Source organism: Gorilla gorilla, chromosome 9 (genome assembly GCF_029281585.2).
Source record: "Gorilla gorilla gorilla isolate KB3781 chromosome 9, NHGRI_mGorGor1-v2.1_pri, whole genome shotgun sequence".
Classification (NCBI taxonomy): Eukaryota; Metazoa; Chordata; class Mammalia; order Primates; family Hominidae; genus Gorilla; species Gorilla gorilla.
The window spans coordinates 119,247,376-119,275,279 of NC_073233.2; the positions used below are offsets into that span (position 1 = coordinate 119,247,376).

At 47.0% G+C, this 27,904-nt stretch overlaps 1 protein-coding gene across 1 annotated transcript; it reads right to left on the reverse strand.

Annotated features, from left to right (window-relative positions):
* On the reverse strand, positions 1 to 27,203 carry POU2AF1 (POU class 2 homeobox associating factor 1). Its single transcript, XM_004052101.4, has 5 exons — positions 25,911 to 27,203; positions 5,557 to 5,687; positions 4,578 to 4,620; positions 4,228 to 4,493; positions 1 to 1,357 (listed from the first exon to the last, which is right to left on the reverse strand). Exons 1-5 carry the CDS (start codon positions 25,924 to 25,926, stop codon positions 1,043 to 1,045), a joined length of 771 nt encoding a protein of 256 aa, XP_004052149.1. The 5' UTR covers positions 25,927 to 27,203; the 3' UTR covers positions 1 to 1,042.
* Between the last annotated feature and the right edge of the window lie 701 nt (positions 27,204 to 27,904).

Below are 27,904 nucleotides of genomic sequence, written 5' to 3' on the forward strand. Positions count from 1 at the left end.
TGCTTTCCTTTAGTTTATTGTTCTTCTTAATAACCAAGTAATCTGGAGCCAAGTCATTCCTCAGCCTTCCTCCTCCCTGCATCAAACTCAAGCTTCCTCCCACACCCCTCTCTCCAACTAAGATGCAGAGCCTGTTCCCATCCCTCCTCTGTCCCTCTCTTCGTCACTGGCCTGTCCCCACCCACCCTGATGTTCTTTTCTCCCTGCCACCCACTTCCCACCCCTTACTACTCTGAGCCCCAGGCCTTGAGATTTTGCTGCCTGGACTGTAAATCTGGCCGATGCTGAGAAGAGCAAACAAAGGAGCAACTGTGGGAACTGACAGCTCAAGGACTCTGGCCTCAGGGTAGGCCCTTGGCTGCCTTTCTCAGGAGGTGCTGTCGGGGCTGGTCTTCCCGCCGGCCACCACATACATCTTAAAATGACAGAGGGTGTGAGTGACCCTAAGACGGTTCAGCAGGCACTGGAGGAAGGAGGCCTTTTCCAAGAAATGAAATGTGACAGAAATGAAAGCCCATGGACCGCAGACTTGGCAACATTTGACATAAAATGTTATTGCTAAAATCCCTATAATTACCTCCCAAAATGGAACAGAATTGAAAAAAGAAGTAAGAAAGAGAGAAGAAGCGAGGGAGGGAGGGAGGTAAAGAAGGAAAGGGAGAAGGGAAGGAGGGAAGAAAGGGAGGGAGGTAAAGAATGAAAGGGAGAAGGGAAGGAGGGAAGAAAGGGAGGGAGGAAAAGGAAGGAAGGGGTTGGAAAGGGAGAAGGGAAGGAAGGAAGGAAGGGAGGGAGGAAAAGGAAGGAAGGGGTTGGAAAGGAAGAAGGGAGGGAGGGGAAGAATGGAAGGATGGGGGAGAGGGAGGAAGTGAGGGAGGGAGAGGAAGGAAGAAGGGAAGGAAGGTTTACAGGTCTACAATTCTAGCTGTGCGTAGAAAGTGTAGTCATGAAATGACTACTCCAAACAAGCATGAACCTGGGGCTCAATTCCAGGCTCATTTTAAAATCCCAGTTTCAGGGAACAGGACTCAGGTGGGAGCCACGCCTAAAAGCCTTCCACAGAGAGAGTGTGGTTAAGCGCATAGGCATCGCTATCCTCTTCCTCCAAAAGCAGCTTGTCGATGGTCAACGAGCTGGCGGCTCTTCTGGGGTCTTCCATGTCCTGAAGGACTGGCTCTGGGATAGAGATGGGGAGCTGGACAAACTGGGGCCCAGGTAGGGCTGGGGCCGGAGGCTGGTACTGCAGGGTGGAGGTGGGTAGTGTGGAAAGGGGCTGAGGCCACGGGAAATAGGTGAGGGGTGCCTGGTGCTCTGGGCCCTCCAGCGGGGGCCCCACTGCGGGCGTGGCGGAGCTTCTTGTCTGTGACAGGAAAACACGTGACAGAGGGTTAGCAGCCCCAGGAGACCCATCCACCCATCCTTGCCCTTAGAGGGGTCTCCATCTCCCCCTTCAACTCTGCCCTTTCCTGGTTTCTCACTTCATGGGGCTCCACCTCCTCCTGCTCAAAGTCTCCCCCAAGGGAGGAGCCAGGCTGACTTCAACCGCAGCCCCAACCCTGACCCTTCCTAGCTATCTGTCTTTGCTCAGGCCACTTCCTGCTCAGAAGGCTCATTTTTCTCATCTACGAAATAGAATACAAATAGTAATGAACTCATTGGGTTAAGCCAATTAGAGAGGACTTTCCAGGTTTCATTGAATACAAAACTCATTTCTATTTCAGAGATCTTAAAACATTAAAAATATATGCATCTTAAAATCTGTGAAAATACATGTTAAACCACAGCCTGGAAGCTGTATCTGGAAGGTGGCCACTGTCCTGCCCAGACACAAAGACAGTCCGGGCTCCACACAACAGCTCTGGAGGTCCCCTTGGGCCAACACAGCTCCATCACCTCCCACCCCTCTAGTGGTGGCCAGCATGGGGAGGCCTGGACATCCCCAGATGGGGGAAGCACTGCTTTGTCAGCAAACTTGGCCTTCCTTCCTGCTGCTGCCTGGTGCCTTCCACATCCTCATCGTCCTCTGTCTCTGAGCTGATCTCCATGGCCATCCCACTTATGGGCACCCCCCATGACCCTCCAAGTGTTAGAGTCCTTCTCCTGAATGCTCTGCGAGTCAAACCTCTCACCTGCACGGCGACTGCCCTCACAAACCTCAGATCAGGCCTGCACCAGAGGCGGGACCTGGATTCTTACTTTTCTTTCACACTTGAGGAAAGCAGATAGAAGAGGATGCTCTCTGCATGGATTCATGAGAGGGAGGCCAAAATCTCCCCCTACCATCCCTGTCTCCCCTGTCATATATCCCTCCTACTGTCACTGTGTCTTGACAGCAAACTGTTAGAATCATTTAGGGCAGGGCTTTTCTCAACCTCCTGGGGATCTTGTTAGAATGCAGCTTCTGGCACAGGAAGTCTAGAGTGGGGCCTGGGATTTTGCATGTCTAATCAGATCTCAGGGGGACTGCAACGTGGCCAGTCCAGGGACAAGAGTTTGAGTAGCAAGGCTTTAGGGTGTTTTTGCATAGAATGATAGAGCTGGAAATGGTCTCAGAGGCCTTCCAGCCTCCCGAAATCAGGGCTGAGGTGTACACCCCACCACAGCATAACCACTTCCTCTCCTTTGACTTAAGCCAGTGGTCCCCATCCCAGTGTCCTGAAACCAGACAGAATCCGGGAAAGCCTCATGATTCCCAGCTTTTCAAAAATCCAGATGGAAATTCTACATTTCCCAGTCATAAACCTCTAACTATAGGTTTCTTTGCTCGGGAATACAATTACATCCACTCAGCACCACAGCAGGTCTTATCTCTGCTGATCAGGAGTGTGGACTTACAGCTCTAGCCAGCTTTGATGACTTAATTTACAAAATGGCAAAACAAATAAATTAATTCTTGATGAATACTGTTTGTTTGATATACAGAACCTTTCAAAGCAGAAGGTGGGAATGATGAAAGGCGATAAATAATGAAAGGAATCCTTGGTAATGAAATGGGTGGGAGCCATGAGTCCTCCACCCACCACCCTTACCCCAGGCCCCTGACATGGAAATGAGTTGCCTGGGAGAGGTGTTGGATTAACTCCTTCTTATCTATCATCATCCAGGCTCCAAAATTGGTTTGCTGGGTAGCCAGGTGGACCTGGGAGGGAAGGGCTCCTGCAGGCCTTTCATAGAAGGTGCTTGGAGGCAGGGGCAGGTGCATCAAGATGACACTGGGCCCTGGAGGGAAATGGAAGAGACAAGGTGGACCAAAGCAAGCACCACCATCGAAGGTGGGCTCTGGGACTGCTCAAGGCCCAGCTCTACTTCCCACGGTTTCCCTGGACTGGAGCTGGATACAGCTGTAACCACAGGTCTTTTTGCCCTTGAATACTTGCAAAATTCCCATTCCTTTAGTCGAACAGGAATCATTAACATAAATCTATTTCCCTTCCTTCCTTCATTCCTGGGGGAGGAGGCTCTTCCTTTCCCATCAGGCCCTTGGTTGATGTTAGCAGATTTTGATACGATGATAACTAATATATATTAGTGGTTTCTGTATGCCAGACACTGTGCTAAGCCCTCCACACTCATTATTTCATTTGATCCTGACAACAACCCTTTTCTTGGTATTCCCATTTTACAGATGAGGACACTGAGGCTCAGAGAGTTTTAAGTCACTAAACCCAGAGTCACATAGCTAGTAAGTGAAGGGGCAGGGATTTGAACAAGGCAATCTGACAGTAGAGACAGAACTTTAAAAAATTACCCCACACATGGGTCTGACACCATCAAAAATATCACCTGTTGTTCAGCCTAGAAATCTTCTGTTAAACCCCATTATTAAGCGAACAATCACTCCCTAAGTTATCTGAATAGAAATGAAAGGCTAGTTCCAACACAAGACCCCATGTAGATCTCGCCTGGTACCACATTCACTAAAAACTTCAACTCAGAACCAAGACTCACTGCTTGCAGGGAAGCTGGGGAGATTTAGAACAGGGAATCAGAGAAGACCTCCCCAGTCCTGAGGAGCAGAAAGTATGACAAGAGAGTCTGCGAGACATCTTTGTGGAAGATATTTCAGGAAATGGGAATCAGAGCAGCCCTCCATGGAGGACAAGGCGAGCTTTGATGACCTGATTATCTTGAGAATCAATAGCAAGGAAGATCAGGGTCGAGAAGTCAGCTCTGGTTATAAAAGGGTGCACTCAGCATGGGCGGGTGCAGTCCTGCCTTTGTGTGACATACCGTGACATTGGTGATGAGTGGCGGAGAGGCATAGGTCAACACTGAGGAGGGCCCCACCACCGTGTAGCTGGGGCACACGGGCTGCACATACATGTCAGCTGAGTAGGGGCAGCTGACAGCTTCATGGGGCACATACTCGGTGTAAGGTGTCCATGGGGCCAGGGGCTGCAGGGTGGCCGGGGTGGGCTGGGAGAGCCAGCCGGCACACAGGGCACCCTCCTCTGTCACTGCAGACACAGAACCTTCCATGTCCAGGCAGGAAGGACCTGTGGGAAGAAGGAAATTACAGAACTTCAGATGCCACCCAGATGAGAGGCCTGGGGGCCACCAGGGCTACGGGGCACTCTTACCCACTGTGGTGTAGGTCGCCAGGGGCTGATGGGGCAGCACCACCTAGAGGGGAGAGGAGAAGACCAGGGTCAATGTTTAGCCATCGTCAACTGGCCATGTGCAGAGAACTTACCCAGAGGGCCTCAGGGCAGGAGAATAGAAGATAGGAATCTCTCTGGTTAGAACAAAACATCCCACCCCGTATCCCAACCATCACCACCTACACTTGAGAGATTTGCGTTTCTATTTAGCAGGAAGTCTGTGCGCTCAGGGAGCTGGTGTCTTCTTCTTCTCAGGGGGAGCCCCCAACTCACACCAAGGTATGCAAGTCATTCGCTCACTCAGGCCTTGACAGTAGCTGTGTTCGGTGGGCCAGCTGAGCTGGCCCTGATCCCTCATCCCAGTTGCTCCACCCTAGCTCTATCCCTGGCAGCCTCCACCAAGGGACCTGCACTCCTTCCTGCCTGATCCTCTTGATCACCTCCCAAGCCATCTGCCTGCACACACACACATTCTCACACAAACACACACACTCTCTCACACACATACTCTCTCACACACACATACTCTCTCTCACACACTCTCACACTCTCACACTCACACTCTCACACACTCACACACACTCTCACACACACTCTCTCACACACACACACTCCCTCACACACATACACTCTCTCACACTCTGACACACATACACATTCTCTCTCACACTATCACACACTCTCACACACTCCATCACACACAAACACATACTCACACGCATACAGTCACACACTCACACATACTCCCTCACACACATACACTCTCACACACTCTGACACACACATTCTCTCACACTATCACACACTCACACACTATCACACACAAACACATACACACACTCACACGCATACACTCACACACTCACACTCCCTCACACACACATACACTCTCACACTATCTCTGACACACACATTCTCTCTCACACACACACACACTCTCACACACACAAACTCTCACCGCCGTAGGTGCAGGTGCTGCCCCACTGCTGGCGTGGCCTCGCTTCCTCCTCAGCAGTTCCTTCACTGGCTCCTTCACACGGACGCCCTGGTATGGCCGGGCCGGGGCTGGGGCTTGCTCCGGAGCTGTGGCTGTGAAAAGCAATGTCCCTGGAGCCCATGGTCCTTCTCAGACAAGCCCCCACCCCAAAGTGCTCATTTCCTCATGGATCTGCCTGCTCCCCTAAGTCGTGCTTGAACACGGAGAACCACGTGACACTTCCTAGAATGCCTCTCCAGTATTGTCACTCCTCCTACTCCCAAACCTTCTGTGGGTCCCCTGCACCCAGACAACGAAGGCCCAGCTCCTTGTCCTAGAATTGGACAGTCTTCAGAATGAGATCCGAACCCATTTTTCTCAGCACTTTGCACACTCCCTACTACACAAACCCTGTCTCCAACCAGAAGGTCTGTCTGTGTTCTCTACGTGTTCCTGCGTGTCTCACCTCCTCATCTGTGGTTGAGGTTTTCCGTGGTCAGAATTCCCTCTCACTTCTTCCAACCTCTTGATTCTTGCTGACGCAAGACAAATGCAACCCTCCTGCCTGACCCCTGCAGCCTGAGGAATTTCCACATTCTACAGCCTCTCAAACATTTCCAGATCTGATTAGTACTCATCATAGGTGGCAGTAGAGGACAGCCATAAGAGCAGGGACTCTGAGCCAGATAGCACAGGCCTCAAATCCTGCCCCTGCCACCACCTTCCTGTGTGATCCTGGGCAGGTTACTAAACCTCTCTGTGCCTCTTAATCTTCAGTTTCTTTATCAAAGGAATATTGAGAGAAGTCACTTGATGTGGGAAATTGGTAGAACAGTATATGCCTCAAATAAATTCAGGTACAGGGTAGGCATTCAAAAAAATTCAGTCTATTATGTAATAGTTATTCTTTTTGATGGAAGTGTCTTATACCCACAACTAGATTATAAACGTCTCAGGGTGAGTTATTGTACCTTATTTCTCTATGTCTTCCCAGTGGCATGCCCATGCGTTTTAAGCTCAGTTGATACTTATTGATTAATCGATTGGGTGATTCTTTAAGACATGCTGCCATTTGTCTTCCCTTCACCTCTCCTACACCTTTAGGATGGAGGCAAGTGGCTCCCAGGTTCTCAGTGACTTTCAGGGCATGGGACAATTACCCAAGGGTGATCCATGTACCCTGGGGCCAGACAGTGTCCACCTGCTGCTGAGGGAAGGTTTCCTTCCCCTCTTGCCATCAAAGCCAGGAAACCAAAGCATTGACCCAAATAAGAGCCAGTGCATAGGGCCCTTCCTGGCCTGGGAGAGCAATTGAAAAGCAGCCGTGGCTGGGAAGCGACAAGCTGCCCACCTAGACAGCCTGTGGCCTAGGGGTCCTGGGCTCTCAGAGAGCAGGCCTGGGTCAGCCAAGAAACACTAGACCTTAGGACTTCCACAGGGAGCCCATTATTATCCAACGATAAGGGCCCCAGGGACCTGGGCTCTGAATCAAAGTCCCGGAAGCCTAGGTATCTGTTAAACCCGGATCTGCAGCACTGCCCTGGTTGAACTTTGCTCAGTAAATACCCAGCTGATAAGGTCCCATGCCTGACTTGGCACCAGACCTCCCTCCAGGCTCCAGCCACAAGCAAGGCCTGGCCTTGAAGCCCAGAAGGCAGAGAGAAGCTTGGGCAGAGGCAACAGGAAGTGGGAAATGAGTCCCAGGGGCAGATGTTGGGGGTCAGGAATCCCAGTATCTCAGGTGGACTTTAGACCCATCCTCCAAGGTCCCTCAGCTGGCCAGGTAGCAAATCAACCAGGAAATGATGCAATATACAGGTACAGGTCCTGCTCCAGGAGAGTCTGATTCTAGGGGGCTGATATAGGCCTAGGAATCTGTATGTATAAAAATCTCTCTTGGGAGGCTGAGGTGAGTGGATCACAAGGTCAGGAGATTAAGACCATCCTGACCAACGTGGTGAAAGCCCATCTCTACTGAAATACAAAAAAATTAGCCAGATGTGGTGGCAGGCACCTGTAATCCCAGTTACTTGGGAGGTTGACTCAGGGGAATGGCTTGAACCTGGGAGGTGGAGGTTGCCGTGAGCTGAGATCACACCATTGCACTCCAGCCTGGCAACAGAGAGAGACTCTCTCTCAAAAAAAAAAAAACTCTGTCCGGTATTTCTGAAAATATACTGGGATTACAACTGCTGATAATCCATTCCTAATTTAACATAAGAATCTCCCGATAACATCCCAGTAGGAGATTCATTATCCTTATTTTAACTTCCCCTGTCTGAACAAGAGATCTCTACTGGTATTCATTCATTCTTTCAAATATTTCTAGTGCCCAGGAGTACAGCACTGCACAGGACCCATGCAATCCCCACCCACGTGGATCTTGCAGTCTAACGGGGAAGACAAGCAACAAAAGTTACCAGCAGATGAATGCGTCACAACTTGTGAAATTCAGGCGGCTATAGGAGTGTCTAGCAGGGGAACCAGCCTGGTTCTGTGCCCCGGGGCCACCTGTGCGCCTCCACCTTTGCTCTGAACACCAATGATAGTAGACTTGAGAACCACACATACCTGTATTCAAATCTGGGCTGTCACTTACTGGTGGAAAGTTCTTAGATTTATTTAATGTCTCTGGGCTTCAATTTCCTCATTTGTAAAACGGGAATAATAATTCTTCTCTCACACAGTGGTCGTGAGGATTAACCAAAATAATACATGGGGAGCTCCAAAGGCCATGTCTGGCATAGGGTAGATGCTCAATACATGTGGTTTTAATTATCTTCCTTCTGGCCATTTCCACCTTCCTTTCGGGGGGATATTATCATGTCAGACAGCTCTTCCTCCTACTGAGGCTAACTTATGGTAACACATGCCATATTTCCCTCCATTACCTTCTAACGAAACTCACATTTCTTAGTCCATTTACAGCTGTCTCATCTATAAAGTGAGGATCATAATGGTATGTATGTTGTAGGGTAATTTAAGATTTGCATGTGAAGTGCTTGGAATAGAGTTTGGCACAGAGCATTTAATACATGTGAGCTCCGATTATCATGAATATTAGTAGTAATATTCCTTTCCGAAATCTGAGGACAGATACCAGGTGTCCCCCTAGGTCTGAAGGGACTTCTCATTCCTTCAGCTATTTCTAAATGACATGGTTTTAGTCCCCCCACCTTCCTTCTGGGCAAGTCACTCTTGCACAAGTTCCATTTGCCACTTTCCCTACTGCTGGGTGGTGCCCAGCGATGACCACAGGCCCAGGTACAATCTGACGTGTCAGCGAACAGGGCACCTGCCCTGCCACACTCAACTCACTCTTTCTCAGGGTCACCCCATGGCCACGTCAGCATTTTTGGTTTTAATCTTTATGAGTACATAGTCAGTGTATATATTTATGGGGTACACGAGATATTTGGATACGGGCATGCAATGCACACTCATCACATCAGGGTAAATAAAGCACCCATCCCCTCAAGCATTTGTCACCTCTTTGTGTTATAAACAATCCAATTATACTTTTAGTTATTTTTAAGTGTACCATAAATTATTGTTGACTATAGTCACCGTGTTGTGCTATCAAATCCTGGATCATATTCATTCTATCTAACTATATTTTTGTACCCATAAATCATCCCCACTCCCACTCCCCCTGCTGCCCTTCCCAGCTTCTGGTAGCCATCATTCTACTCTCTATCTCCATGAATTCAGTTGTGTGAATTAGTAGTTCCCACATACGAGTGAGAACATGAGAATTGTGTCTTTCCGTGCCTGGCTTATTCCCTTCACATAACGTCCTCCAGTTCCATCCATGCTGTTGCACACATCAGTTCTGTTCACAACCATATCCTGCAGTTCACACTTGTCTTCAATTGGGTTCTCAGCTATTCCTTAGGCATAAAGTACAGTCTGAGGCATTGTGTACTCAAGAGAAATTTGGGAAATGGGGTTACTTGGGGGGTCCGAGCACTGTGGTCACCCTGTTAATTCAGCTGAGGGACAAGAAGGGCTCAATCCCATATGCACATAGCTCAGACCGTCTCAGAGACAGGTGTACGGCTCGGCCCCCTCTTGTTTGCATGTACACTTCTGAGGAAGGGCTCAGAGGCCTCCTGGTCCCAGTCCCTCCCAGGAAGTGGACACACCACACACTTGGCTGGAAAGGGACCAGCTGGCCACTTCCAGGATCTTGTCAAGAGAGGGCTTCCCGCCTCCTACTGTTTCTAAGTCAATGAACAAAGAGCGCTTGGTGGAGGTGCTGTGGACAGAGAGTATCACCCTCTAATGTCTGGACTTCCTTGGAACTCAGTGTCAACAGGTGTGCCCTGGCACAACAGACCATATGTGGAGCAATCTCTAAGTCCCCACCTCTTCCTATTGACGTTGCAGGACTCCCACAGCTCCCAAGGGTCTCCTGACTGCCCGGCACGTGTCCACAGCCAGCTGCCAAGGAATTCTGTAACTGACTCCAGCTGAGCAGGTAAGAAGGAGGGTGCTTCTCATAGTGACTTTGCAAAGTGCTCGTGAAATATCAGAATCTGAAGCCTCAAGACGATTCCAAAGGAGCCCAACAGCCAAGTGCTTTTGCAAGTTGAAACTTGCAGTTGGTACCTTTCACACCAACCTATGTGCAGCAACAATAAACATTTTTAATTCCACAGTAAACACTGAGCTCCCTACTGCCACCAGCATGAGAACTGAGCCCACAAATACAAATTTGGGAGAGGAAAAAAGTTTGTCTAAAATCACGATTGCCTCACCTTGGGGATCCCGGATCCCTGAATTAACTTCAAAACAACTAAACTGGAATATGTAAAAGAAATATTTCTAACTTTTTAAATAATTTCTTAAAATCATAATAAAAAAATCCAAAGAAAATAAACCAGGAGATTTAAATAATAAGATATCAGCAGAGAAGATAGAAGCCCAATTTCCCACAGTAGAGTTCTCCAGAGATTTTAATAAGCTCCCGATTAACTTGTAACTCCAAGTAGTTCACCCTCAAAGCCTGAAGCTTTCTCACCATTAATCCTGTGGTCTGAGGGCCTTTTAAGTCTCCCGTAGGTATCCAAGAGTCCATCACGGAGGAAAATCTTTCCACCTTAGCATGAGCCTCTCGGCCCTGATTGGAGATCTCCTTTTTCGGGCTGAGAAGTTCACCATATTGCCTTTCTATACCACTGGAAGTCAAGCCAATGGAGTTTGAGGGGGAAAAAAATCATTTACAGAAAAACCATTAATTTGGCCCCTATAAGGGCTTCCCTTTTCCAAAATGAGCAATGAAACAAAATCTGTAGGTACAAAAAGTCAGCAGAGACTATTTCAGTTCCCCCTGCCACACACCCAGACATGCTCCACATCACAAAAATAAGAGTCCTGCAGCTGCTGTTCCACTGGAGAGTGCAGAGTATGAAAACTCAAGCAAACTGGTCAGCTCAGTCAGCACCCTGGCTGCATGTGGACGTTTGTGCCTGCTTTGCACCAAGCTAGGAACATATGGAGTGTACTGATTTAAATAAATATGGTGCTCCAGTTCCTTGATGAAAGTATAATAAAATATCACCCAGGAAACATGCAAAATTGTCAGCACTTGTTTATTTAATGGCACCTTGCAAACCACGTTCACACCACAGTGCAGGAGATGCTCATCTAAGGAGCTAAGTCCCTCCTGATGGCTCTGAGCTAAGCAAACACCTAGGGCCTGGTCAATGGTAACTTCTCTTCTGGGGCAACTTTAAGAAAGCCCATGTCAGAAGCCATTCATTCCCTAAAACAGCCTCCAAGGCACCCTTGAGAGAAGGCCCTTCTCCCAGCCATTGTCTTCTTGTGATGTCCCATGAGCTGCCAGGGCCAGGCACCAGGGTGGATAACAGTTAAGACAGTTGCTCTAATGGCGAGGTGGGCTGCAGGATAAGCATGCATTTCCGTCCCACCATCTCACCTACTGAGAGTACTCTCCATTCACAACTGACTGGTTGAACCTCAAATCAGCAAGGCAGCACCACAGTGAGGGATGGAGCAGAGGAGAGGAATGTACCTTTCCTTATTTGATCAAGGCTTGAATCTGGAATTGCCCATCTGATCTAGCATAGGAATAACATGGGAATGATCTGTAGTTAGGCAGCTGGAGGAGGCAAACGGATATCCAGTTGTTTGTTCCTTGATTTAAGCAATATCTAATTTTGGCTTTTCAAGACCAAAGACAGCCTTATGAAAAACATAGCTTTTCCTGAGACCATCATATAAGGACCACCTTCTTGGAGGATGGACTCTTCAGACCCCAGCATTAGTTTTGTATTTGGGGTCAGACCCAACTGCCCAAGTTCCAAGGCTCATGGTGGCCTGGGGTGCAGCCTATGTGAGTGAGGGTAGCCCTAACAATGGATTCATGAGAGACATCACGGCCGGTCAAGAGGAACTTTCTGGATAATGCTCAGCTTTGCTAACCAATGGCCCTCATGATGCAAGGGATTCCTTTATGAAGGACATTGGAGAAAGGGAGTGGTTGTTAGTATCAAGCCTGAGAAAGAAGTCACTTGGTCAATTTTTTAGGAACTTACCTAAAAAACAGGTAAACCTTGTAGCCACACAAGGCCATTTTGAAAGATAAAAGCCCCTAGCCCAGAAGGACATGTGACACACCGTTAATAGTGACACACTATTGATCACTCTAAGTAATCAATGGAAATATCTTCTGCTGTTGAATCTTCAAGGAAAAAAAAAACCCCACTGAGAAGAAATACAATTTTCTCTTTATTTGTAGCAAAACTAATCAAACAATAGGAATTCAAGACTATGGCCAACAAACTTGCCCTGGCTTCTAACTGAAAATGAAGTCACAATAGTCGCTGTCACCTTTCACTTTCGTATAAAGAATTCTTTACATTTTCATAGAAGAATTAGCTGGCTGCGGTGGCAGGAGCCTGTAATCTCAGCTACTCAGGAGGCTGAGGCAGGAGAATCACCTGAACCCAGGAGGCAGAGGTTGCAGTGAGCCAAGATCGCACCATTGCACTCCAGCCTGGGCGACAGGAGCGAAACTCCACCTCAAAAAAAAAAAAAAAAGAATTGTTTACATTTTCATGCAAAGAATTTTGTTTGTACTTGTGGCCCAAGGACTTCTAGAGAACATTAACTCCAGTTGGCTAAAGGATTATTCACATCTTTAACTGAAACACTAATGTGGGTGCTTTTCTTACAGTGACGGTCTGAGTCAAAGTTTTCAAATTTGTTCTTTCCATTCATGGACAATGGCTGATTTTTTTTCCAAACAGGAAGAAAGAAGTTGGGTTTTGGCCAAAGGTTGGACTTGACACACTACAGAAAGGCTTTCCCGCTCATTTACACTATATTTTAGTTGACCTTTGTTGTTGTTGTTTAATGTAGGCCAACAAAGAAATCCCATATGCATGTAAACGCAGACTTTCCATTCACTAACATTTGAACTGAGAGGACCCTGCAGCCAGGAATTATAAACACGTCACTCATATATCCTGCAATCTGGATGATACCCAGGACAGAGGAGAAAAAGACAGCAGGGGGAGAAAGGTGACTTTAAAGGTGGTTGGAAGACATGAGAGAAAGGGGAACCATGACTGATGTACAATTTGATGTTGCCTGCAAGGCTGCTGGACAGCTGAAGAATAAGTTGCAATATCTTGCTTGGTAGGCTGGGATGTCTGTATCAGATCACAAAGATGGTGGCTGACCTCATGTTCTCTGGTCTGGGTGGAGAAGATAAAGGGACAGTGACATGTGCCCTCCCTGTGTCCTCATTCTAAAAGACTATTCCTTCCCATCAGCCCTGAAGATCTCACTCATCAACCATAGGCAGTTCCCCTGGGAAAGGCTGAATCAGGGGCCACGGTCACTGAGAATTTCCCCAGACCTAGGCAAGCCATGAGGACCTAGAAAGAACAGCCCTGACAACGAGACCCAGGGGACACTCTTAAAGTATGTTGGAGGTGACAGCAGAGGGTTTTTCAGTCTTAGAGCCACAGAGCCCCAGACAAAAGTGGTCTAGGGGCCAAGTGATTCCTACTTAACGGAGGTCATAGCCAACAGGAAATGGACCCCCAGGGCGGTCACAGGGATCCCTCTAGGTTGTATTAGGCTGAAGTCAAGAGCCCACTGACCCACAGAAGACCACCCTTCTCCACCAAGCTCAGACCTGAGCATTTACACCCTAAGGCCTCAGGATTACTTGGATTGTCCCTAAACTTCTGGGTGTCCCACCCCACAACCGCAGGTAGGGGCAGCCAAAGGCCTTGAGTGTGAGAGGTTTCCACGTGGCAGTGGCCCTCTAACCCTTCCTTCACAGGCAAGACTCCCAGGGATCCTTTCCCCGGCGCTCTCCGCACCTTCCACACCACACCTCCCTTCCTCTGAGCCTCCTGCAGATCAGGTCAAGCACAGAAGGCTGTTTGTACCCATTCTCTGCTCCCAGGGACTCAGGTCTGTTGAATGAATGGGTGGTAAAGGTCCATGTGTTTCCTGGTCACATTCTTAACTCTCGGGAGCTCTGAAATCACCACACTCCTATTTGCATGATGTTCCATAGAGATTTTGACACTAATGATTGCAGATAGAGCCTCAGTACAATGTATTCCTCTTCCGCTCCCTTCCTTTACCGAGAAGGAAATTGATGCTCAGAGATGTTCAGTGACTTGCCAAACGACTACACTTGTAAGTAACAGTGTCCTCAACTAAGCCCAGGACCTGTGATTCCAAGTACAGTCCACTTCTGCCTCACTGCCTGCCTTGTCTCTGCCCGGGCAAGTCCGATTTTTTTCTCTGAGTGACACTGCAGGTTAATCATCAAATGATTCCTGGCCCCATCCTAACCCTCCTTGCTCCAGTTAAAGTCTGGGCTTGGACTACCCTGATCCAGTCTCCCTCAATTGCCAATTTCCCCCAAGAAATGGTGTTGCCCAGCCAAGAGAGGAGAGATCAGTCCACGAGAACCTTGTCAGCAGCCTTCTCACATGAGGAGTGACGAGAACTGAGAGACCCAAACAATTCCCCGCAAGGTTTTATTTTTGGTATTTTTCGACTGAAATGACAGCGGACAGGTCCACCTGAGAAAGCAGCTGCATCTGCCTGCCTTTTACAGAAACTGGGGTCACCGGAGCAGAAAGGGTTCCCATCTCAGATACACTGTGTCCCAGGGTAGGGGACAAGACCAAGAGACCCCTGGCAGAGCATTCACTGAACAAGTACTTGCTGAGCAGAACAGATGAGGTTCTTGCCCTCTTGGAACTTACAGTTTAGTCTAGTGGGGTACACAGACTTTAATCAAATAATTGCACAAACAAATTTAGAATTACAAACTGTGACAGAGCTGCATCTGCCTCAGAACTGAAGTGGTTTGGTTGGTTTCCACCTACACCTGGTTTAGTAAGGCTTGAACAAGCAGCAAACTGGGGCCCCAAGTCTGTAGAGACTGTATAGAGGTGAGTGCAAGAGATTTGACTGTTCTGTCTCCAGTGCAGAGGGGCTGGTCTGGGGCCAGAGACTCAGGCCTCACCATGAGCAGATCCTTGTCCCAGACACTCTAAGTGGCAGGTCCTGAGTGAATCCTAAGGGTGTGTCACTAGCTGGTCCTATCCTATCTTGGCTGATCGGCCCACCAAGAGAAGAGGAGTCCAGGGAACTCAGATTCTAAGATGGAAATCAGTAGGTTTCAGAGCTTCCATACTGAGTCTCGAGCATGACTTGCTAAGATCCAAATCTGCGGAGGCTTTTGTGCCAGGCTAGAGCTACCCTTGATGAAGTCATAACCTGCCTCCATCTAAGCGAGGGCCCTCTTCAACTGGGAGAGGAAGAAGGACCCAGTGCAACACTAAAATCCTTGTCATTGAGAAGCAGTGTGGTACAGTTTGGGACTAGACCTAGTTTAGAAAGCCTGTTATGTTGCTTATCACCTGTGTGACTCTTGGCAAATCACTTAACCATTGTGTGCCTCAGTTTCCCCATCTGCAAAATGAAAGTAATAATATCCATCTCAAAGGGTAATCATGAGAACTGTATGAGATTAACACAATGAAACACCTGGTGCATAATGAGCTCCCAACAAATAGCCCTTTCTCCTTGATCTCAGCCAACAATCCATGGCCCATCTGTCATCGGAGAAGTAGCCTTGGTACAGTGACCCTAACTTGCCTCCATTCAGCTACATCCTGATACTGAATGTCTCTGTCTTCAGCATACCCAGGGCCTTCTGTTGCCTGCCAGGCCTGTCTCTACCTGCCTTCATTATGCTCCTGGAATTAATCCCTCAGGTACCTGGAATCCCCAGGCAGCAAGATACCCCTACTTAGGAGACAGGGAAGCCAATGATGCTGCAGAGGGGCTGGTAAAAGATTTCGCTTTCGTACAGCAATCCTAGACAGGAGACGCCAAACCCTGGAAATGGCCTTTTATAAAGATACGATGAGCTGAGCAGAAGACTTCTTTCTTCAGAAGTCACCAGAGGATTAGGTTTGCAGCAGATGTGAGTTTTTAAAGGATGACTTCAGAAATGAAAAAACCTTGGATATTTTTGAATGGCAGCGATTAGGTTGCAGACAGAGTATGATGGCATTCCCTTGTCCTGACCTCAGATGCAGCCCCTTAAGGAACCTATATATATCTCCTAAAGGCCAGGGACACGGCCATGGCTGAGGCTATGTTGTAGATACTCCCTCAAGGGGGCTAGAAACCTAGGAGCACATATTGCATATGGAATAGAAATGTGGCAATGGGCAAGGGAGGGCTCTTCAGTGCCCATAGATGGGAGTTTTATCACCTTGTAGAGCAAAGCAGATTCCTGGATTACATATTTGACATTGCCTCAAATTTGCTGAGAGTGGGGCATCAGGAAAGAGAAAGGGCCTAAACAGAGCTCCAGACCTACCGTCCCAGACCAGAAGGTGAATGAGGAGAGTCCACCTACCCCAGTGGCCACCCCAATTCTATAGCAAGGCAGTACCATAGTGAGGGATGGAGCAGAGGAAAGGGCTGTCTCTTTCCTTATTAGATCAAGGCTTGAATCTAGAATTGCCCATCTGAGCTAGGATGGGAATAACCTGTGGTTAGGCAGCTGGAGGAGGCAGATGGATATCCGATTTTTTGTTCCTTGATTCAAGCAATATCTAATTTTGGCTTTTCAAGACTAAAGAGCTTTATTGAAAAAACTTAACTTTTCCTGAGACCATAATGTAAGGACCACTTTCTTGGAGAATGGACTCTTCAGATCCCAGCATTAGTTTTGTATTTGGGGTCAGACCCAACTGCCCAAGTTCCAAGGCTCATGGTGGCCTGGGGTGTAGCCTACGCAAGTGAGAGTAGCCCTAACAATGGATTCATGAGAGACATTACGGCCGGTCAAGAGGAGCTTTCTGGATAATGCTCAGCTTTGCTAACCAATGGCCCTCATGATGCAAGGGATTCCTTTATGAAAGACATTGGAGAAAGGGAGTGGTTGTTAGTATCAAGCCTGAGAAAGAAGTCACTTGGTCAGTTTTTTAGGAATTTACCCCCTCCTTATTCACAAGAGACCCACAAAGACCGAACACATAGTCTTCACAGCTTCAAAGCTTGATGAAGACCAATGCAATATGTTTCACAGCCACTCACTGCCACTCTCTGTGACCAGCTAGCAGGGCTCTTGCTAAAAAGAGGGGTGGATTGGCCAGGTCAGGGGGATCCAGCTGTGACCTGAAGAACCCTGGAATATAGTTATGCTGCCTGCAGGTGCCAACAGAGTGAGAATGGCAGGGAAATGTGGGGGAACATGAGCAATCAGAGCTCCAGATAGCCCCCCAAAACCGCGCCATTTTTATTCTTATACTGAAGTTCTACAGTAGATTTGGTTTGAATAAGGGAGTTTGTAAAAAAAAAGTTATAGACATCAGCCTAAAATCCTTGGATTTTCTTCCCAGTGCTAATATTTTATGTCCTAAGATGCATCTGCACACCCCAGGATCTAAGCAAGAAGTCTGATTACCATCTATTCTTCAGGATCCAAACCCAATGCTACATGTTCCATGACACCTTCCCTGATTCCATCATCCCCACCTTCTGCTGAAGATAATTTATTTCATTGGTTGGTTTCTCTAGCTGGAAATAATTCCATTATTGGATGGATGCCTAGAGGGATGCATACCTGCATGGGATGATGAATAGATGGTTGATTTTCCTTCTATACTTTTCCTTCCTGAATTGGTGTGCCTTTCATCCAACATTAAGACTTGCTTCTATTGTCAACTCTCTTGCCTCTCTTCTTTTCTTTCCTTTCTGTCACCTCAGCATTTCCTAGTCCTGGAAAGTTTTAACAATGTCCTGTATGCTTGCTGTCTTCCAGTGAAATGTATGGCTCTTTCTAGTGCATTAAATAGTAATTCAGTTTAAGACTGGTCAAATCCTTTTTTGTCCCAGCACCTGGTCTGAGAATGATTCTGGTTTATAGTCTTTTGGTGACCAGCTCTTCCCAGAAAGTGGTACTAATGAAACTGTTACTAAGAAAAGGAGGCCACATATTGTTGTTTCAGTTTTCGGTATCTATTTCTTGCATATTTCAAGTGTCATTCTGCTCACAACTAGATTACAAACACTCAGTCCAATCTTGTGAATTAAAAAAACAAACACGAGTTTGCCAGTCAGTACAAGTCTTGCTGCCACCCTACCTTACAAGGTCGGTAGGAAAATTGTGACGCGAGTTCCAAGTTTGATCACAGAATGGTCAGATTAATCATCAGAAGTAACCATGATCACTAACCCACCACAAGTTACAAGACTGGAGATGTGTGCCCTGCCATTTCACAAGAAATTCAGAACTCAGAGGACATACAAATTGTAATCTAAAATTAGCCGGCATAACCTTTGTCTTCAGAGGTAGATTATGACAGAATGGGAAAATAATAATAGCAACTAATATTTATTGAGTGTTTATTTAATGCCAAGCACAGCAGAAAACCCCTACCACAATCCCATAAGGTAAGAGTCACACCCCTGGTGCATGCCTATAAAGAAATGGTGGCAGAAGGAGGAAAAAGGACTTGCCAGTGTCACACAACCAGTAAGGCATAAACCTAGGACTCAAATTCAGATCTGCCTGCCCCAGAAGCTAAGCTTTAACTACTAAAGGCAAAGAAAGAACAGAAGTGTCACTCTCTAACTCAAAGTTAAACCCTACTCTCTACATCTTACTCTCCACACCCCACCTAAACACACACAAATACACACACACACAGACACAGAGAGAGAGAGAGAGAGAGAGAGATATGAAGGAGCAGCCTGACTTTTCCAAAGTCTAGAAAGTTCAGAATCGAGGAAGTGCCACGGAGGCAGAAGACTTGGCTCCCAGCAAAGGCTGCCTGCCACATCAGGCTCTCTACTAAAACTGCCCGGAAAAGAGTAGGGCTGGGTTATTTGGGGGCAAACTCTAGGTCCTTCTCTGAGCCTTTTATTATAGCTAAAATATCTTCAAACTGTCCCCCAGAGGAGGCCCAGCAGCAAGCAGAGGCCTTGTTTTCTTCAACAGGTAAGCTGAAGTAAATGTTAAACAAACAAAATGGGTTCTCATGGTATGAACTACCATCTGCAGGCCTTTTTTTGCCATTGGTCCCTTATCTGACATGGAAGGCCTGTGCTTTTACCAAGAATACTTCCTAAGCACTGTGAGAGAGACAGGCACTGTGGCAGGGAGACAGGACAGCTTAGCAGGCCAACACTTGAGGTCTGTTCACATGAATTTTGCTTTGTAGGAGTTACTAACTTAATCTTCATGATTCAGTTTCCTCATCTATAAAATGAACCTTACTACAGAATCTGCTTCATGGAGGTTTTATGAGGATTAAATGAGATAATGCACTCAAAGCATAGTGAAGACTGGCAGTTGTTACACTCAACATCCACCTTCCCTTCCTTTCTAACAGCCCCTGCATTATGGAGGGTGGCAATGTGCCCAGCTAAACAATTATGCTATTCTCCCTTGTAGATAGAAATGGCATCAGATGTCAGCAGAAGTTGTGTGTTGGGAGGGAGAAGGGGCAGCGATCAGGAGGCATGATCTTTTGCTATTCCTTTTTCTTCTTCTTGCTTGTCCGAAGATGTGATGCTCACAGATGTAATGGCTGGAGTTACAATGGCAACTATGAAAAAAATCTTGAGGACAAGAGCCACATGCGAAGGACGGCAGATTAGAAAGAAAAAAGGAGCCTGGGATGATGTTGGCACTGTGAGACTCCATAAGATCCTGAACACCCTACTGTGGACTTCTTTTATGTGAGAGAAAGGACACCACTGTCTTACTTAAATCTACATTATTTCAGGTCTCTTCACCAGCAATCAAATGTAATCCAAACTGATCCAACAGAACATTTTGTATACTGCATAGCACCAAATAAGTTCTCCATTCCCCAGAGATGTTTGTTTATCACTGTTAAAAGGATTGAGCATTCTTCTGCTCTTAGCAATGCCCAAAGGTTTATTAGAAGCCATCCATTTCAACCTCCAGGTCAGCAGTTCTCAGCCTTCTCACCTGGGAGCCATTTGCAGCTCTCCTTCAATGCCCAAGACAATTTAATCAGAAGCTCTAGGTTGAGATCCAGGCATCTGTGTTTCTTAAATCTCCTCAGAGCATTCCAGTGTGTAGCCAAGGTATAAAAACACTGCCCTAAGCAGAGAGAAGAATCCCATCTATTAAATTAAGGACTTCTGATTTTAAACTTTTATTTATTTTTTGTATAAACACTCAGGAAAACTCAGCAATTAGAGCTGGCAAAGAACCTCAATCTAGTTCAATCTCCAGGAAAATTAGCCAGGAAAAGGCAAGTTCCATTCCAGCACTAGAACATTTGAGACCCAAAGTGGTTAGGTGGCTTGCTTAAGGTCTCTCATCTAATTATCTGTAGAATGGAAAGTAAAACCCCTGGCTCCTGCCTACAAGTGCTTTGTCCCCAGTATCACACAAGCGGGACAAGAGGGTTTCAGAGAAGGCCTCCCCGTCCCTGGTAGGCTCACTTTTGTCAAGCAGTTCTACAAAAATGAGAAAACTAGAGAGTTACTAAGCATTTCAAAAAGGTGAGAATTATGTTAATGTTCATAATCAATTAGCCAACTTTGGTTTGGTTGGCTCGGAATAAGAAATAGGTGGACATCTTCATTAAATGGGAAGATAAACTACTTTAGAAAGATGTCAAAGGGGGAAAAAACACTTTGTAATGGGAGAGTTAAAAGCAAATATTTATAAGACTTCTTTATGAATTAAATGTCCACACATCATTTAATGAACAGCTGTAGGCAAACTTGATTTTTTTTTTTTTTTTTTTTTTTGGTTCCTCATGAAAGAACAGAATCTCAAGTGTGAATTGGGAGAGAGCTTTCAAAACTTCTGAGTCAGTAACTTTGGGGACAAATCTGGCATTTTCTTTAGTAAATAAATATAAGGGGCAGGAAGTAAAATATCCATCAAGAACATCATCTGCTCTTTTACCAATTAAATCTGTGTATTTGGTTGACGTTTGTCCTTTATTTCACCTCCAGAAGGTGCATGTGAATTTGTGTCTCTCTTTTGGATTCTACTTGCCCTTAACAGCAAGAACTGCTTAATTGGCCAGGTGTGGTGTTTCACACCTGTAATCCCAGCACTTTGGGAGGCCAAGGCAGGTGGATCACTCAAGGTCAGGAGTTCGAGACCAGCCTGGCCAACATGGTGAAACTCCATCTCCAATGAAAATGCAAAATTAGCTGGGCATTGTGGCATGTGCCTGTAATCTCAGCTACACAGGAGGCTGAGGCAGGAGAATCACTTGAATTTGGAGGCAGAGGTTGCAGTGAGCTGATCTTGCACCACTACATTGCAGCCTGGGCGACAGAGCAAGACTCTATCTCAAAAAAAGAACTGCTGAATCAATGGAATCAACTTGGTAAGAAGTAAAGGTGCTCACTAGGCTTATTAAATAAGCAAAGGTTGTAACATAGAATAGAAATATTAGAGGTTGTCCAGAAACCTGAATTACCTCTCATTGTAAGTTGTGCTTAAATTTATGTAGGAGATAGGCTTCCAAAAATTATATGCATAGTACACATTTTACTTATTTTTAACTGCCTCCCAAACAATATTGACTCTTTAGTGGAACCCTAGAGTACATCTGAAGAGCAGAGTTCTATGTTGATGAGAATTTTAAGGCCTTAATTTTTCTGTTTGCTAAATCTCTGCTCTGTTCAAGTTGTCTGAAAGCAAAGGCATGTCCATGACATAATAATCTGATACGAATTATTTCCTGTTCCAAGGCCAAGTCCACAGGACACCAAGACAATCAGCCAGTCCAAAGAAAATCAGTCAAGCCTGCCTTTCATTAGCATGTAGATTGTTCCCTAATACAAACAACAACAATAAAAAGCAACTGTCCAATTTGTTCACTTTCTAACAAATGGAGTTCAGTTTATTATACACAGTTCTATCACTTTTAAGGAAGAAATTCAATCAAATCAGTTTGGGGCATTGTACAAATTATTTAATGAATTGGCTGCAAGTTTTATTTCCCATTGGTGTTGGCAATGTACAACCCCAGGATACTGAGTATCTTTTTTTTTTTTTTTTTTTTTTTTGAGACGGAGTCTCGCTCTGTACCCCAGGCTGGAGTGCAGCGGCACAATCTCGGCTCACTGCAAGCTCCGCCTCCCAGGTTCATGCCATTCTCCTGCCTCAGCCTCCCAAGTAGCTGGGACTACAGGCGCCTGCCACCACACCCCCGGCTAATTTTTTTGTATTTTTAGTAGAGACGGGGTTTCACCATGTTAGCCAGGATGGTCTTGATCTCCTGACCTCGTGATCTGCCCGCCTCGGCCTCCCAAAGTGCTGGGATTACAGGCGCCCGCCACTGCACCCGGCCTGATACTGAGTATCTTAAGGAAATGAATGCCTGAAGAACCAAGCAAATCATCTCAGACCAGAGGTTGGCAATGTTTTTCTATTATAAGCCAGAGAGAAAATATTTTAGGCTTTGTATGCTGCACAGTCTCTGTCACAACTACTCAACTCTGCAAAAGCAGCCCTAGACAATATTCAAATGATAGACATAGCTGTGTTCCAATAAAACTTTATTTACAAATGGAGTGGCAGGCCTGATTTGGCACAGAGGCCATAGTTTGCAGACCACTATTTTAGACCCTTGGAAAACTTTGCAATATCCCATCACCCAAGAATATTTAGACTGTGGCTTTTTAACTATTCTAATCAAAGTGTGGAAAAGGATATATGAATTTAACATAACACTGATCACTCAAGATGGGCCCACAGGAGGTTTCCAGGATAGAAGGTACTAACTCACCCCTACCACTACTTATCAGGAAACTTGCTATCATTTTACCTACATTCTCTACTTTAATTCTCACAAAAACCTTGGGAGGCAGACATTAGAATCCCCACTTCCCAGATAAGGAAATGAATGGAAATTTCCTTCTCACAAAGAAAGAACTAAGTTGCACAGGCAACTTTCAGACCTGTCTCCCTCCAAGGTTCCTGCTATTTCCACTACACTGTTACTAGCTGGGGAGGGATGGTAATTCTTCACATCTGCACCTGACCAGCAGGTCCAAGTCCAGAACCCAGGGAGAGAATCTACAGATGGAGTGACTTCTTCATCCAATTGGCCCATCAAGCAAATCTCAAATCCATTGGTTGGGGCTTGAAGATTTCTACTTCTCTGTGCCAGCAGTTCTGGGCTTTGTCACGTTATGCTCTAATCTTAACCAAAAGCCAGGGTTCACATTTAGTCCACAAACTAGGGTCATGGGCTAGGTAGGGAGGAGGTAACATTCACAAAGTGAATGTTTTCTTAACCCTTTCCAGAACCCCATAGTACAGTCATTTCAGCTCATGCCTCGAGGGTGTTTTCTGAAAAAAGAAAGTGCCCTTTCAGCACTCTTGGTGTCTGATTTCAAACCCTGCCCTTCCATCGGGTGACTCTAAGTGGGCTGACATGCTGCCCTGTTTTTACTGATTTTCCCACACGGTTTAGTCACCCAGGTGCCCTCTATACCACATACTTGGGTTCAGGCTAAGGGGGTGGGTCCAGAGCCCAGGGTCTCTCCTACTTTTCCTTTAAGGCTTAAAGGACAATTCAAGATAATTTTGATTTGTGTTCATCTGAACATGTGGAAACATTCACCCCAGTTATTCCATTGATGAGCTTACAATGTGGTCTCCCTTACAATGGAGTTTTGATCTACCTGACTGGTCTCCAGGGTGTGAGCAGGAAGCATGCCCTCCAGCATCCCCTTTAAAAAATTTGGGGGACAGGTGCAGTGACTCACACCTGTTTGGGAGGTCAAAGCGGGTGGATCACTTGAGTCCAGGAGTTCGAGACCAGACTGAACAACATAGTAAAACACCATCTCTACTAAAAATACAAAAAAAAACAGCTGGGTGTGGTGGCGGGCACCTGTAGTCCCAGCTACTAGGGAGGGTGAGGCGAGAGAATCACTTGAACCCAGGAGGCAGAGGTTGCAGTGAGCCGAGATCGCGCCACTGCACTCCAGCCTGGGCAACAGAGCAACACTCTGTCTCAAAAAACAAACAAACAAACAAAAAAAGTCTGTTCATCTCTTAGAAGGAATTAGAAATGAAAAAATGTACTACGGAACCAAGAGGGGAGAATATCGCAGATGGTGAATGCAGGGAAGCAACTCATATCTCAGAGGCTGATGCAGACAGAGCAATGAACATGACTTCGGTGGCACCTCACTTACTAAGGATAGATCCTCAGTGTGGATATGATTTTTACCCCCACTTAACATACAAAAAACCTAAGGATTGAGAAAAAGGAAAGTGACTTGCTCATAGAAGGTAGGAGCTGAGGCAAAACTCCTTCCAGGGGCTCACACAAAAATCAAATGATTCAGCCCTGAGTGAAAGGGCACACAGATGCTTAGGAGCCCCTAGTAAAAAGATGAATGCCCACCTGCTCTCATCCACAGAGCACTCACAACAGGGTCAGCTGCCATTGTCCCAGAAAGGATAGGCTGCCGCTGCTCCATCGCCTGTTGGGAAGAGTTGCGTGCCAACAATTCTTGAATATTCCTAGTTATCTTGGAAGGAGTCCATAACTCTCAAACCCAAATTAAAGCTCATTTCTCTTTATTTTTTAAAAAAATTGACCTTTTGATATCAAACAATGGTGGATCTTCACAATCTGAGAAATTTTGAAATCACTCTTCTGTGTTACTTGTTAATCAGCTTAATTCCAGAGAAATTTACATAAGACATAAAGCAAACAATAAATTGGTGATGACAGTGTCACATTTTAATCAATGAAGTTATATTTTCCGAACTTTAGTGGATCCAACCGAGTATCTTTCCATAAAATAAAAACATTCCCTAATATATCTTCTTCTGTAAATCTAGATTCTCTTATATTAAGCTTGCTTGAGGCACAGCATACTTAAATTAATTAAAAGGCATTTTAAGGAACCAAGAATCTTTAAGAGAAAGACAGAGCAATTTTTGGTCGTTCTTCTTGCTTGAGGAAGTATAGAACTAGCCCCAATAAGGTTCAACTCTCAGAAGCTGATGAGTTGACGCTGTTTACCTCGTGAAAAGAATGTTGTAAATAATCTGTATTATTTCAGTTATTAGTAAGGTAAGTCGCTGTTTGGTCCACATAAAGGAAAATAAAGTTCACAATTGTTCCATCCAACTCCGGGGATAAAAATCAAGGTCAAAGATAAACCCACTGCATCCTTTGCAGTGGGATGGACAAGCCTTGTCACAGAAGGGGAAAAAGAATGACGAAAGGCAAGACAGTGGAGCGAATGAGGACACGCTTCACCAAGCCAGGTCTCCACTCCTCCCAGGGTATCCACAGGAACAAGTCACGCCCTGGCAGAAAGCTAAGTCACTCAGCTAGAAACAGGCCCAGGGAATTCAATAGAAGGCTGAAGAGCCACTGCTTATGGAAATAAAGCCCCTCCTGTAAAGAACTGCATGGCTTTTCCCTCCCAACCCCAAACCCATCCCACATCTGGCTTTTGTTGTGTGAATCATAAACTGCCCTTTCTTCACCACAGTGATTCATGCACAGAAGCGGAGGTACCCTGAGCCGTCCCACCTTGGAACACTAGTTCGTTCCCCTCCAGCCTGGAAAATCAGCATCACCTCTGACAGGCTGGTTTCTCCACCAGGCTCCATCCCGCCCACCTGCCCCCTCCCTGCTCCGGGGCTTGGAACCCAGACCCCCTACCCCCGTGGCCCCATCACCTCCACCACCAGCTCCCCAATTCCAGGCCAAGCTGTGATCGCCCTGCCCCGCTGGCACTCGCTTGGGTCTGACAGCCACAGCCAAACCACTTACGTTTTTGCCAGAGCATGGCCTGTGACAGGATGTTGCCTTTTCTCTTTGAAGCCGACAGTTTGGCTTCTTTAATGTGAGACCGGGGTGTGTTTTCCTCCAGTGGAGCCACCGCTTGAGCTGAGGCTGTTTCCTGGGCTTTTTAAAGGCCTGGGTTCCCGCTGCGTGGGCCGCGTCATCACATCCTCCCACCTCAGGCACGGGTGCAACGTTTCTGCAGCCAGGCCGCCTGTCACCCCACTGTGCGCGCCCCAGCGGCCCCGGCCCAGAGTGCTCCACACTCGGAGCCAGCCAGCTGGGACAGAGCAACAGCGCAGCGCGGGCAGCCACGGCCTGCACCGGCCCCGCGGGGACCTGCTGTGTGTGGGTGTGAAGGTGGTGTGGGGCAAGCTGTGGGAACCCCGTGTCAAGCCCTCCCCAGGCCAGTGATGAGCCCAAAAGCTCCTCTGGAAAACGTTGGTCTTTGCACGGCGCCCATGCAGGCTTCCAGGCCACCAGGGCATGGGCAGGACTCAGCCCGCCATGGGCGCCTGCTCAGCGGGAAATGCGATTCCCAGGGGTCACTGGTTCTCAACTGGGAGGAAACACCTGTCATCTCTTCAAGCCTCAGTAAACAACCTCCTCATTCTTTTAATATTGCTTTTCTGTTTATTCCATTTTGAAACACAATAGCCCCTCCCCTCGCCCCCAGCCACCCCCAAAATGGCAAGGCTTAATCATGCTGAAATATGGGGGCGCTGGCTCTGATGGCGGCTATGCCCACGGAGAAAGAGGCCAACCCTCAAGGAAGGAAGGAGAACATGCCCGTGCTCTTTGACTGGATCTGGGCTTGTAGGCACAAGATGAACAGAGCCTCTTTGCGAGTGCCCACCCACTGATAACAGGAAGCTTCTTTAAGTAAGTCATGGGCTCACCATCTGGAAGTGTAGAGGGTGTTGGCTACCGGCTCCTTCACAGTTTGGAAGCCTTCTGCCACTGCATATCTGAGGTCCACATGCTCAGGCTCCAGGGACTCAGTCAGTTTGGGGTCAAGACCCCTTGGCTACACCCCCTAGAGCAGGTGTGGGGCCTTGCTGCTCTGCCGTCCATACTGCCTCAGAGCCATCTTGCACCACCTAGACCTGATCATGTTATCCTCTAGCCTACAAAGCATTCACCTTCTCCCTTCAGCCACAGAGCTGGGGGCCTAGAAGGCCTCCCACAATCGAGCCTTTGCCTTCCTTTCCAGCCTCACCACCCACTGCCCTCCTACCGCTGGTCCCAGTGCCCTCTAAGCACCACCAAACACCCATGCAATTCCCTGCCTTTGACCTTGCCGTCCTCTCTTGCCGGAAGGACAAACCCCCAGCCCAGAGAATACTTGTTCCTCTTCTCAGATCTTAGAGCACTTTGTTCATTATGTGATGGTGAATTGTCACATGACTCTGACGGTTTCTCAAGGAGGTTTCATCTTTGCCTCTCCAGTGCCCCACACAAGACCTGGAGCATAGTGACCCCCAATAAAAATTCATCTGATGAAGTTATGAATTACTGTCTCTAATCGGTTGCTGATTTGAGGGCAGGTCTTGAGGAGAAATGCTGTCCACATTTTATAAATGATTCACTTAAAAGCCAGGGAAGGCGGTCTCCTGGCTGCCTATAAGCCCTCCCCGCAAAGCCTCTGAAGTTCAGGACAGTGGAGGCCCCCATGCTGTGGTGACTGGCAGCCCACACCCTGGCCTGGCAGGGGGCAGCATCTCAAGGCCTTGGGCTGTGCCAAGGAGTTTCCATGAGAAACAGAGGCACATCCCTCAGGCCTGCCTCAGTCACAGGAGACGTGGGTTCCCATGAAGGCTCTGACACTCACTCACTGTGTCCCCTTCAACAAGTCACATAACTCTTCTAGCCTCAGTTTCCTCATCTATAAAATGAAGAACCAGTTCTGTGAGTGTCTCACAGGTTCGTAGGAGGATATGTGACCTCGCTGGTCCTCTCTCCCACGGGTCTGTCTTTTGTCT